Source organism: Condylostylus longicornis, unplaced genomic scaffold (genome assembly GCF_029603195.1).
Source record: "Condylostylus longicornis isolate FDR11 unplaced genomic scaffold, ASM2960319v2 ptg000004l, whole genome shotgun sequence".
Taxonomy (NCBI): Eukaryota; Metazoa; Arthropoda; class Insecta; order Diptera; family Dolichopodidae; genus Condylostylus; species Condylostylus longicornis.
Window position 1 is genome coordinate 22,600,111 of NW_026577973.1, and position 13,980 is coordinate 22,614,090.

General features: G+C 26.1%; 1 protein-coding gene across 1 annotated transcript; it reads right to left on the bottom strand.

Annotated features, from left to right (window-relative positions):
• Positions 1–206: 206 nt before the first annotated feature.
• LOC129611150 (methyltransferase-like protein 22) lies at positions 207–13,473 on the bottom strand. Its single transcript, XM_055524122.1, has 4 exons — positions 13,192–13,473; positions 2,098–2,247; positions 639–992; positions 207–533 (listed from the first exon to the last, which is right to left on the bottom strand). The coding sequence occupies exons 1-4, from the start codon at positions 13,265–13,267 to the stop codon at positions 220–222; spliced, it is 894 nt and encodes a 297-aa protein (XP_055380097.1). The 5' UTR covers positions 13,268–13,473; the 3' UTR covers positions 207–219.
• Between the last annotated feature and the right edge of the window lie 507 nt (positions 13,474–13,980).

Here is a 13,980-nt window from a genome sequence, read left to right on the forward strand (position 1 = left end):
TATAAGTGTATGAGGATAACAGTGAATGACAGGCAGGTTTAGCAATTTCGTACAGTTCTCGTTTTCGTTTTGTTTTGTTTTACAGTTCTCGTTTTGATTTTTTGTATGTACTGCTATTGTTAAGATATTAAAATAAGCCCGGTAAAATCCATTCCTAATAACACAAACAAAAAGCGAACCTTGTAAAAGAAATGAAACAAATAAAATGTGTTTTAATATTTAATTTTGCAAATCTGTTTGTTCTTCTTTTAGTTTATCTTGTATTCTTGTGATTTTCAATAAAACTAATTTTTTATTTCTGTCATATTCGAAATACTGTGGGAAATCTAATTTTATATTTTCAATATTCCATTTCATTTTACTGCTTTTATCCAAAAAGTATTGAAAACTAGGTGGTATAGCATCAGTATCTGTACTAAATGCTGAACGTTTTTCTAATGCAACATATGCAACAGCACCTGGCTTTTTACTTCTCGCTAAAACTCTGTCTAGTGTCGCTACAAAAGCGTCAGTCAAATTATCAAAATAAATAACTGAAATGAAAAAATTATAATGAAATTTATAATTTCGAGTATGAGTTTAATTTTCATGGAATTTTTGGTTATAAAATAAAATTTTTGCATTAAAATGAAACTTACCATCGGCAGCTAAAAAAATATCAGTTCGTCTAATGTATACTTCAACTTCAGAACAATGAACTTTTTTTTCAAAATTTAATTCAAGTACTTTAACAGCATTTTTAGTTATTTTTCGATTTCTGTTAACATTGTCTTGAATTAATTTTAAAATTCCGCCAAGATTAACATCTGTACAAATTACACGCATAGCATACATTGCAGCTGCAATACTTGTTAAACCAACTCCAGCACCTAATTCAAGAACTTGTTTATCACACAATTCATTTCTATGATGAAATAAATAATCAGCTAATAATAATGCACCACGCCATATTTGTAAGCCAACTAAATCTAATGTTGATTCACGTGAATACTCTGAAATAACAAAAAAGAAAAAATCAAAATGATTTTTATTTATCGCTATTCTATATAAATTGTCTACTACCAACAGTTTTTAGGCATTTAACGTATCTAAAAACTGTTGGGACTATGCAGAGCATATTTAAGGCAAACTATAATTGAAATAATTGAAAATATAACAGTTTAAGAATTTTAGAATTTTAAAAATGGCATAATTATAATAAGATTCAGTTAAACTTAATCATATCTCCTTTTGGCATATTTTGATTAAATTTTGGGTTTGCACATTTTTACTAATCGTATTATATTTTACATCAATGAAGGTTGAATTATCACAACAAATTTCGGACATAGAGTTTTCTATGACCGCACACTTCCTCATGGTAGGGAAGTGTAAATAAACTTTTTTTAGGGAGATGTCTGTCTGTCTTTCTGCATGTGTGTGCACGCGTTCGGCATAACTGATTTTGATATTATTTTACATGTGTGTCTATTTTGGCTGTCTGACGAATTGATCAACTTTTGGTATGTATCAGGTTTCGGTAAATGAACCTTTTTGCTGGTGGACTTTACATTTTTCGCATATAAAGAGAAAGTCAACCAATTTTTTTAGAAATATAATATTTAAATTCGGGATGTTAGAATAGTGGACGTGTAAATTTTTTGGAAAGGCCTGCGGAACTAATTATTGAAATTTCTTGAAATTTACAATTCTGGTTCTAACCGAAAATACCAGTCGTATTTTTCAAGATATTTCGGTGACAAAGAGCGAAACTCCACTAAAAGCCAAATTTACATATTTCTAGATATGTTGACTAAAAGCTTACTAGTGTTCTAAAAATTAAAAAGAAATGCTTAACAAGTATTTTTATAATCATCTATCATAATCTTCTTCTGTATTGCTAGACAATATGTAATATTGCGGTCGGTTATATGCGCTGACTACATCAGATAGTTTTTTAACTCATTTAAATTTAAATGCTTGATTTTTTAAACAAGTTTTTAAATAAAACATTTTTTCGTTAAATATCTAAACGTAAAATAAATAGAGATGAAGTTATTCTGCAATGTATTAACAATTATTTTATTATAAAGTAAGTAAATTATAAATTTAACTTACCAATTTCTATAACATTATGTGTTTTGTTTTCATTATTCCGGTCTTCGTTCTCATTGATGTTTTCTTTATCCTCATAAAGTCTTTTTCTTTTTATCGCAAGAAAGCTTTCTTTGTCCTTAGGAAGTTGATATCTGAATTTTGACAAAATTCCTATAAATAAATGCAAAATAATTTATATTAAATAATAACTAATAATGAATTTCTGACTGATGACGGTAAGATTTTGTAAAAATTTTAAGAAACTTATTTCAGAAAAATACTTGTATGAGTCCTACACCTCAGTACCGTAACTAAGGTGTACGACATAAAATACATACTAGTATACAGGGTGATTCAGAAAGAATACAACAACATATACCGTTGGTTAGAGGATCGAAAATGTGTAAAACTTTTCTTCCGGACTGCGTGTCAAATCTCAAGGGTTTCCGAGTTCCAGGGATTTTAAAAAACTTTCACGAAAGTTTTACTTATCCAAGTTTAAAGGGCTTAAAATAAACATGCTTCTTGATTCTGTATTTTATGTGCCTTTGGAATACCGCATTCGAACTTTAGAAAAAATCAAGTTTTATTTTTTTCTAACTAGATAATTTCGCAAAAAATTTTTTAAAGCCTTGAAAATTTTTTTATAGAATTTTGCCAAGCTGTTTAAGCTTTAATTTAAGTCCTCAAACATTAAAAAAAATGTTATGTCATTTCTATGTAAAGATTTTACAGCCCCTATTTTTCACTATGTTTTATTTTTACTTATTATAAGCGTTGTAATTATCAACTATCATTAATTTTGGATGACAAGACTGTTGTTTTGGATGAACATCACGTTATTTCTAAAAAATCTGAATTTTAATGTTTTTGTTCAAATGTAACAAATAATAACAAAATTGAAACGAAATTTTATACGAACTTTTAATTTGAAAAACAAAAAATTGAATTTAAAAAATTTGAAATTTTTAAAAAGAAAAACTAAAAATTTTCATTTTGGAAAAACTAAAAAAAAAATCTAGTAATCAAAAATTTTTTTTCGAAACTTTTCTTGGTAAAAAAAATTGAAAGGTTTTTTATTTTGCCAGTTTTTGTAAGAAATGGTACCTATATGGTTTGAAATTTTTAAATGCATTTTTCTCACATTGAGTGCAATTTAAAAATTTGAAAAAAATATTTTCGGAATCTAGACACAATTTGGCATCTGAAGTTATAAAAATGATGAAGATGTAGCGAATTTTTAAAGACATGCCATATAAATTTCGACATTTATTTTAGTTGAAAAAAAATTTTTTTAATAGGAAAATTAAATTTTTTTACACAAAATGGAGTTTGTAAATGATATGGTATTAACATTATGAAGCTAATAAATAACTAATAAATAATTTAATGAGGTTATTAAATTGCAAACATATTTCTACAAAAACTAAATTGTTATACGATTGATGCAACTAAAAAGGTGTTCTAATATATGCAATTGAATAGAAATAGATTTGAAAGAAGAAAAGCATAAATTTTGTCCTACACTAATTGAATTTCATGAGAATTTGCTGTTTGTTTTCAGAAATTTGTAAATTTTTAAAATTAATATTTTTCCAAATTTTTTGATAAAGAAATTTTAAGTTGAATCTATTTTAGTTTTATAATATCTGGTTTGATTTTAATTGAATTTGTGACTCACAATATTTGTGGTTTTTGTACTATATCTTGGGTAACATAAAAATTTTTTTAAATGTTTGTGAACTTAAATTAAAGTTTAAGCAACTGGGAAAAATTCTATAAAAAAGAATTTCAAGGTTTCGAAAAAACTGACAAAATAAAACAAGGGAAAAATTTGATTTTCCTCAAAGTTCGAATGCTTAGAATTCCGAAAGTACATAAAATACAAAATCAATCAACATGTTTATTTTAAGCCCTTTACTAGGCCTTTTAGAAACGGTTGGTTTGAAGTCCCCATTTTGTTCAGAACGGAAGTTATAATCAACTTGGATAAGTAAAAATTTCGTGAAAATTTGTTAAAATCCATGGAACTCGGAAACCTTTTAGCACCCAGTCCGGAACAAATGTTTCATTCATTTTCGATCCTCTAACCCATGAATTATATTGTTGTATACCTTTCAGAATCACCTGGTATAATAAATTAATAATATTAGAGAACGATATATTAACTCTAAGCGAGTCGCCTCCAGTATATGAACACTTACACATGGATCTGATGAGCTTAAGAAAAATTGGACAATTCAGATTGGTCATCTAAAACACGGTAAGGTAACAATTGATTTACCTATTCAAATAAAAAATTTTGTATAAATTTACATTTTTTTGTTTCGTTGTTGCTTTGGTGCATATAAAAATCTTGAGACATGTAAGTACTTAAAAAACAATTTATTATTTTATAATTTGGTAAAATTAAAAAAAAATTATATTTAATTTTTAAAATTTATAAATTAATTTGTCATGTAAAAATTTTCTTATTAGTTTTAATTTTTAAAATTTCTTTATTATTTAAGATAAAAATAATTAAACTTTCCTTGCTATCACATAATTCAATTAATAATTTTATGTTGAACATTTAAAAATATGTTATACAAAATGTCATAATAATTAGGTGTACGTGTCTCTTTTTTGTAAAGCGAATAATTTTTTTCAAATATTGAATAATAATCCTAATAATGTACACAATGTAAAATGTAAAAGAAATAATTGTATGCCAACCACTATGCTTAAACATTCGAATTAATACCCTTGTGATCAATGAATGTGTTAAGAGCATTGTGCTTGGGTCTACGTTGCAAATAACTATAACATAAATAGGAAGCTAGCTATTTAAAATGCTAAATATATTCCCTTGTGAAAAATAATATTATAATATCTATAGGAGATCTTTTATTTTGAGATAAAAAAAAAGAAGTGAAGTACAAAATTAGTGGCAGATTGTAAAACAAAAGCAAAACATAAAACGAAAAATCAAAAAATAAATTTAATTTGTTACATGACTTTATACATGGTAATCTATGGTCTGGTCATCATAACCATATAATAACGAGAGGTGTGGTATTTTTGCATCAAATCAAATCAGATACAATCACAATAACGTTGGGTCAAACCAAAGGTTTGCATTGTAGTACTTTGCGGTTAAACAAGTGAAAATACTGCTTTTAAATACAGTCTAAGTATAACTACCACACTATTAAAATTATTTTTATTCATATACGAAATTATTTCTGGGATTGCATATATTTCGGTTAAACGATTTATGCAGTCTTTGAAGTAAAGCAAAAATTAATGTAAAGAGGAGTTAACTGAATGCTTGATTTTAAAAGTTAATTGCGTGAGTTAAGAAAAATAATTATATTTTTTAATCTCTTGGAATGTACCGTTAGGTTTTTGCGTTAGCTTGGGATTTCGGAAATGTAAGGCGTCAAAAATTCAAAATTTTCTTCTAACGAAATGAACTATTTGTTAGTGTCTAAAAGCTGTCAAAATTTCAGGCTCTCACAACTTGGGGTCTAGAACAAAAACGACATCAAAAATTTGGAAAAAACGGTAAATCTGAACGGCCATTCCGCTTTTTTAAAGTTCGACTATAGTATGGCGCAATAAGAGAAGCAAGCCACTGCTTTTCTCCGTTTGAAAAATTTAAGAAACGCTTATTGCTTTACTGCAATAAATCGTTAAAAAATAACATTTTTACGGCTTTAGGGTGGTATAACTTCTAGAGGATAGGTAAAAATTTTGTTCTACAGAAATAAGTTTCTAGTAAAGATCGACGTACGGACGGATTAACGGAGTGAAAGAAACTAATAGGCACTGTTTTTCAAAATTTTTTTGGAAAAGTGCTAAAAAGGAGCGGATTCATTATTAAAAATATAGAATTGCATTGTCCCAGAAAATAAAATATTAGCAAAAAAAAAACAATTTAACAAAGTATTATTAAAGAATTTATAAAAAATTTAAAGAATTTTTTTGAAAAACGATCAAACACACACAAACACACGTGTCCGAATAATTATTATAATACATATTATATAAGTATATACGTTATGTACAAATTTTTTTTCTTGAAAATTAATTAGGGTAATATTTTCAATTTGATGGCCCTCTCATTGTTCAGAGATCTTATCTAAATTCATTTTTGCTTGGTACTTGGCAAACGATCTTTTTTATTTTTTCTTGCTATTCTTGTTTTTTTTTTAATATTATTTTGTTTTTTGGTAAAATAGGATATAACTTTGTTTTTGTTTTACATTTGTATGACAGTTTGCATTAATTTGAGTGCCAAAATAATAAAATTAATAAGAGAAAAAAATTTTTTTTTCAATGAATTTTATGTTTTATTACAACCATTTTAAATTTTATTTTTTTTCTATGAATCTCTACACTAAATGAAAATTAAAACTTATAATTTTATGAAAACAAAAATATTATGTTGGTGCTTTTGTACGTTCTGACATTAAAATACTGCAATTTGTGAATGTGGTGATCTTTGATGAAGACTATGCACAGGAAAATTTAAAAATTAAATTGAAAAATTACAATCTTTAAAAAATATTAAAAGAATTTTCTAAATGAAAAATTATATAAAATTTTTAATAAAAAAAAAACAAGAAAATATGCGAATTTAATTAGTTCACGACAAATTAAATAAAGAAAAAAGGACAAACGAAAATAAACAGATTTTATTTGTGTAGTAATCAAAAATAATAAAATTAAAATATTTTTCAAAAAAAAAAAATTACTTGATTACATTTTTTTTATTAAGAATAAATAAGAAAATTTTCTGCATTGTTTTACCCAATTTATATTACGATAATAAAATTTGATTATAAATTACAATCTAATTTTTTCTAATGTACGATCTTAGATTTGAAAATTTAATTAGTTTTGTAATTGGGTATACACAAGTTTGCTATAAATAATTTTAAAATTCTATATAATTAATTTAATTAAATTAGACAAAATTTTAAGTTTTACAGCCCAATTTTAATTACAACATTATAAAATAATTTTTATGTAGGGATCATAGCAGAAAATATCAAAGTCGTGAGTTTTATTATGAACTTATATGAATTTTTTTTATATTTTTGGCAACTTTTTAGGTTACATGGTAATTTAGTCAACCATATTTAAATTTGTAAGAATGATGCCAAAAATAAATGGCGCATCTGTATTATTAAAGTACTTACCACCTACATAAGTAAACTTTAATAATATAAAAAAAAAACAATTGTGATTTTCTTTGTTTGTTTGTTTTTTTCCTTACTTGTAAGCTACTGTATGTACGGCTATTTTAAATTTTAATTAAAATAAATAAAGTTTTCGGGCAACAGAATTATTTAAGATCATTTTTAAAATAATTTCTAATAAATATTTTAAATTTTTCTTGCTCGCCATTTATTGTATTGGTACTGTAATTTTTAGTATTTACATAAATACATGTAGTTATAGTATTATTTAAAATTATTTAAGGGCCGTTGTCACCAAAAAAGAAAATTGGCATATTAGCTGTTTTATTTTTACTATTTTAATTTTTTTAATTCAACAGGGAATAGCTCAATGTTGTAAATATAATTTTAAATCTGACGAAGCCAGTTCGCTAAAGGCATATGATATAGAAGGTCCGTTAAAATAAAAATTCTAAAAGCAGGTAGCATTATTCAAAATTTTATAGCAATTTTACATTTACGTCAGAAACAAGTCTGGAAGTAAAGAAAAACTGAAATATCATCTGGAAGTAAAGCAAAACTGAAGAGCCTTGAATGAAGATACTGCAAAGAAATAAAGAACACTATTCTTTTAAAGAAGTAAAAGAATAAAGGTATGAAAAGGAGACATCTTGGACTCAGTTTAGGAAATTTATTAAGGCATTGATTGTAGATATAGACGAAGTAATTTATTGTAGATATAGACGTAGTTAAAGAGACTTAATCATTATTAGTTTTCATTTATATTATATATATATGTATGTGTTGACCATCACACCATTTTAGATTATCCATTATGGAATGGTTTAATTTTAAGCAACCTTTTTGAATCTTTTTTTTTAAAAATCAGCTTTGATAAAGTGCGTATGTAGCGCACGAAATATATTAGCGAAAAATAAAAAAAAAAAAGTATTTTATTCCGAATAAAAGGAAGTTTTCTTTTCATACCAATAAAAAAAATCTGATGTGGTCAGCACATAACCGACCGCATTGTGCATTGTCTAGTTAAGTGAAAGTGTAATAGAATATTATAAAAATGCCTGTTAATTACCTCTTTCCAATTTTTAGGACATTAGTAAGCTTATAGTTAACATACCTAGAAAAATGTAAATTTGGCTCTTAATAGATTTTCATTTTGTGCCACCCGAATTCCCTGAAATGCTCGTCAGTTGGCTTCGGTAACAACCAGAACTCAAATATCAAATTTCAAGAAATTCTATCAATTAGTTCCGTAGATATGGTGAAAAATGTAAAATCGGCCCGCAGATCAGTTTTCGAGCCCTGATCTTTCCAAAAAATTTATATGTTCATTGTTTTAATACGAGGAATTCATATATTAAATTTCAATGAAACCGGTTGATTATTTCTCTTTATATACGCAAAAATGTATATTTGGTACGTAGTAAACGTCTAGTTGCTGACGCCTGATTTCTTCCAAAAGTTAGGAGATTTTGGGGCCGGTCGAGCGAAGCTTATATATGAAATTTCAAGCAAATCGGTTGAATATTTTCTTCAAAATGGTGAAAAATGTAAAATCAGCCCGCAAATCAGTTTTCGAGCCCTGATGTTTCCAAAAAATTTATATGTTCATTGTTTTAATACGAGGAATTCATATATTAAACTTCAATAAAATCGGTTGATTATTTCTCTTTATATACCCAAAAATGTATATTTGGCCCGTAGTAAACGTCTAGTTGCTGATGCCTGATTTCTTCCAAAAGTTAGGAGGTTTTGGGGCCAGTCGAGCGAAGCTTGTATATGAAATTTCAAGCAAATCGGTTGAATAGTTTCTTCAAAATGTTCAAAAAAGTAAAACAGGCCCGCTAAAAAGTGCAGTTCCCGAGGCCTGATATATCCCAAAAGTTGATCGATCCGTGCCATGGTTGAAATAAACTTACATATAAAATTTCATAAAAATCGGTTCAGTAGAACTTGAGATACACGCGTGCACACACAGACCGACAGACGGACAGACCGACAGACGGACAGACCGACAGATCGACAGGTTGCTAAAAATAGTTTATTTACACTTCCCTACTATGGAGAAGTACGTTCCCACCGAAAACTCGATATGCAAAATTTGTTGCCATCACATAACCTACCTATTGTATACACAATACGGTCGGTAAAAAAAGAATTATATTTCGGAAAAATTATCAACCATTGAAAAAAAAAATTTTTTTGAACCTTTTTGAACTTTCGGTACGATTTAATTGTTTTTAAAAATTTCACCGCAATCATTCCTAGATATAATGCAAGGAATCGCGTATTTCAAAGAAAACAATTCAGAAACTTCAAACCACCATGATTTCGACGAATATTTGTCAATTACGTGTGAAGCGTGAAGAACAAAAAACCCAAGAAGAAAAACAGTATACAATCAACTTTTCATAATACCATAAACTATTGAAGTTGCTTTAGCACTTTCAAAATCATTTCTTTAATAATTAGAAATCCATCTGTGAATTCTAAATAGAAAATCATTATAGTAAATGGGGCGACAAATTATTTGCGCAATCTAGTCCCATATATTTTAATTGTATAAATTGTACTAGATAAAATAACAAGAAAATCTATTTTGTATATTAATTCTGAAGTTTCATATTTGAGTGAGAGAGAAGAAATTAATTGCTTTAAGCTGCAAAATATGAAATTACTTGAAATGAATTTTAATCTTTTGTGTAAATTTATTGCTAACGTTCCGCGTTTTCCATGATTAAAATAAATATTAAATATAATATGCACCTATACAATAAATATATACCTAAATTAAAAATTTAACAAAAGATTTTATAAGACAATATTAAATTGGTTATAAAACGAGAAAAAAAGTAGAGTTGACCTTGTCAACTCTGTGATACCCGTACGAATTTGTTATCCTATGAGCGAATAACTAATGTGCCATAACTAACTATGGGGCAGACTATGACTTTAAGTTGCTGTATTACCATATTAATTTATGCAAAATTTCAGTACTATGTGTTTTTCAAAATACTGGTTGTGCCAAACTACTATAAAGAGCCAAGAAATTTTAGCGAATTTTATCAAGCACATCGGCCCTACTAATATATTCACTTGTGTGAAATCTCAATATCACAGCTTTTATAGTTTCTGAGATATAGCCAAATAACTTTTGAAGTTGTATGGCATGTACCAGAAGGAGCCAAGTAATTTCAACGACTTTTATGAGACACATTGGCCCTATTAATATATTCGTTTGTGTGAAATTTCAATGCCATAGCTTTAATAGTTTCTGAAATATAGTCAAATAACTTTTGAAGTTGTATGGCAGGTACCAGAAGGAGCCAAGTAATTTCAACGACTTTTATGAGACACATTGGCCCTATTAATATATTCGTTTATGTGAAATTTCAATACCACAACTTTTATAGTTTCTGAGATATAGCCAAATAAATTTTGAAGTTGTATGGCAGCTACCCGAACCGGTACCCCGATCACGTCCAATTTAAATAGCGTTCTGGCACTTACTACAATAAATCATTTGTGAAAATTTGGCGAACTTAGCTCAATTAGTTTTTGAGTTATCGTTCGGACGGACGGACGGACGGACAGACAAAGCTAAATCAACTCAGAATTTGACGCTGATCAAAAACATACACTTGAGTCTATATCTAACACCGTTATTTCTTAGCGTTACAAACGGTAAAGCAAATTTAGTATACCCTTCGAACATACGTTCGTACGGGTATAAAAACAACATGGCTTATAATGGATGCTATCAATAAACATATAAATTGACGAGAAATTTGTATTTACCTTGCGTACACGTAACGTACACCCAAACATATCAAGTCAATAAACAAATTTTATTTTATTCTACTTTGTTTGTATGTATTTGTTGAATAACAAACTTTTCTTTTTTTTTTGCATTTTTCTAATTTTCTCATTCATGAAACGAACTGAAACATTTTGTGTATAAATTTATGAAATAGAAACCACCTGAAGGAAAACTTTATTTTCTAAAGCAGATTATTATTAAAATACAACATGATAATAATACTCGTATTAAACATAATATAGCGTTATCTGTTCATAAAATTAAAATAGAAAAATTAAAATAGATCTACTATTTGTTTTTTGTTTTTATAGCAAAAATGATATATCTATAAACATATTTGAATATTTAAAAGAATATATTCTAAAAAAATATTCTATATAAATTTTCTTGGCAAACTTAAAATATTTGTTGTGTTGTATTATATTATGACTAATATACGGGAATGTGATACTAGACAATTCAATAAACTGGAGAATTTAATATTTTTGTTGACCGAAACCTTAGTGCTTGCTGTAACCTCATTTATAAGCATTAGCATTATACTATCTAACAAAAATAACTCATGCTTGCACAAAATACATTTTCCATACTAATTTAGAATCAATTGAATTTAAATCAATTGAACGTCTTCTTCTTGCATTATTGCTTAATATGAAATTATTTTCTTAAAATATTTTGTAAAATAATTAGTAGTAGTATTGTAAGCGTATTCTAAAACATTTTTGTTTCAAGCGTTATGGTATTGTAGTTAGTATGTGTAATGATATCATTATGCCGGATTAAATGGGAAAAAAATTCTTACTTAATATTTGCATATTTTGCATTTGGTCCACCTAATTTTTCAACGATTTATTTTATATTTGAGTATACATATTATAGTGTTTCGTAGAACATGATATAAAAAATTATTTTTTATTTTAATAAATATCAGACGTTCTCTATGTCACGTTTAAAAATTTTCTATATAAAAATTCTATGAAATTGAATAAGTATACAAGTTTATAATACACAACAATTATTTATTTTGTTTTGGAATCTCATAAAAAATAATAGAAAACAAAGACTTAATGTTTTTGAAATCTTTCAAAATTTTAATTTTCGAAATATTTTTGCTAATTAAACTTTAATTTATAGTGAAGGATATCCGGTTTATACATTTTAGAAATTTAATTTTATATAAATTTTATTTGCAATCGATAATAGCGGAAACAAATAATTTCTATATAAAATATTTTTTATTTGTGTTACAAAATATGTTTGGAATTATATTTTATTTTTTTTTTCTTCATTTAATTGATTTTTGTTAAAAATTAAAAATTAATAAGGTAATCGAAGTAAATATAGTAAGAATTATAATTTGTATGCAGAAAAAATAGTGATAAGTTCTAAGGATATATGAGTAAAAATGTCATGTACTTTTATGTTTTAAAATATCAAAAGACAAACTCAACATTTCTTAATCTACAATGAGACGAGGAAACAAATAAAATATATAGTTTTAAGAATATTTGAAAAATTACTTACACGATCTAAAACTTGTAAAATTTTTTAATATTTAATTGAACACTAATTAATCTTATCTATATTTTTGGCGCAGTAAAGAAAGTAAATTATTGTAAATTATGATTAAACGCCAAAAAGTAAATTAATAATAAAGTTTTGTTATATTGTAAATAATATGTTTAGAAACGTTGCTGTTTTGATGTTAAGTAACTATTTTTTTTTTTTTTTCAAGTATAAAGAACAAGGAGAAGGGTGTGCTCGTCATCAGTATTCTGTTTCGATTAAAAAAGCATTAAGGGCGAAAAGTCTACCTTGAGTTAACAATAATGATAAAAAATTTTTGTAACTGCGATTTTGTTGCTTTCAAAAATGAGATTTTAGGAATATAGACCAACATTAAAAATCTCATATAACAAAATTCATGTTAGGTTCTATAATAAACTTTATAATTCATTTCAATAGTAGGGCTTTATGCTTAAAGTTAAAATTATAATGAAATAAGATGCGAAGAAACAAAATGTTTTTATATATTATTAAAATATTTTCGAATTCAATACTAATTAAATATTTCTTTAAATTTTCCAAAATAATGTTAATATTTACACTTACTTCCATTATTACACTTTTCTGAATCTAACTGAATATCATTAAATAGTTCTGATGAAATAACAAATTGATCACCCATTTCTCTTTATTATACACAAAATCAATTAAAACAAAACGAATATAAGAATAATTAATGTTAAATATAAATATTAATTTAAAATATTAAAAAAAATATGCTACAAGCTTTTGAATAGTTCCAAAATCAAAACACTTTTATTTTAATTGTCGATTTTATTGCTATTCACTTAGAAAGTTTTTACAGTTTTTTTCAACTTTATTAATTTATTTATTTTCACAGAACATTTTTCAATATTTAATTAAAAACATTTCAAAAAGTTATTGAACGAAAATTTGAAATAAGAAATTCTCGATTTTATTCTTTTACTTCTTTTATTAAGAAATTATTTAAAAAAAAGTACCGTTTATAACAAATGCTTTATAACGAGTGATTGTCAAATTTCAAAAAATTTTTGTTTTTATCTGTTTGTATGCAAAATTTTTATATTTTTATTATTATGATTTTATTTTATTTTTTTTATGAAAATAGAAAGAGAATTCATAACAAAGACAATACAAAAAACAATTGTTGTGGTCGTTGTTGTTGTTTTATGCTAAACGATCATAATGGGGTAGTAGAAAGCCCCCGCAGTGGACGGTCATTTTTCAAATATTGGAAAATATTGTTTTGTCTTCTTTAATTTTTAGATTTTTTTTTGTTTTGTTTTGTTGTTTTTATATTTCATTTACGGTTTCTCTTTTCATTATAATATTTTATTTCATTTTGCACATTTT

What these genes read in the sequence shown, in the direction of transcription:
- LOC129611150 (XM_055524122.1), bottom strand. Translation starts at nt 13,267, where the DNA reads ATGGGTGATCAATTTGTTATTTCATCAGAACTATTTAATGATATTCAG. An exon ending in ACATAATGTTATAGAAATTG is followed by an intron (nt 993 to 2,097) that starts GTAAGTTAAATT and finishes TTGTTATTTCAG; the next exon opens with AGTATTCACGTGAATCAACA. An exon ending in TATTTTTTTAGCTGCCGATG is followed by an intron (nt 534 to 638) that starts GTAAGTTTCATT and finishes TTTTCATTTCAG; the next exon opens with TTATTTATTTTGATAATTTG.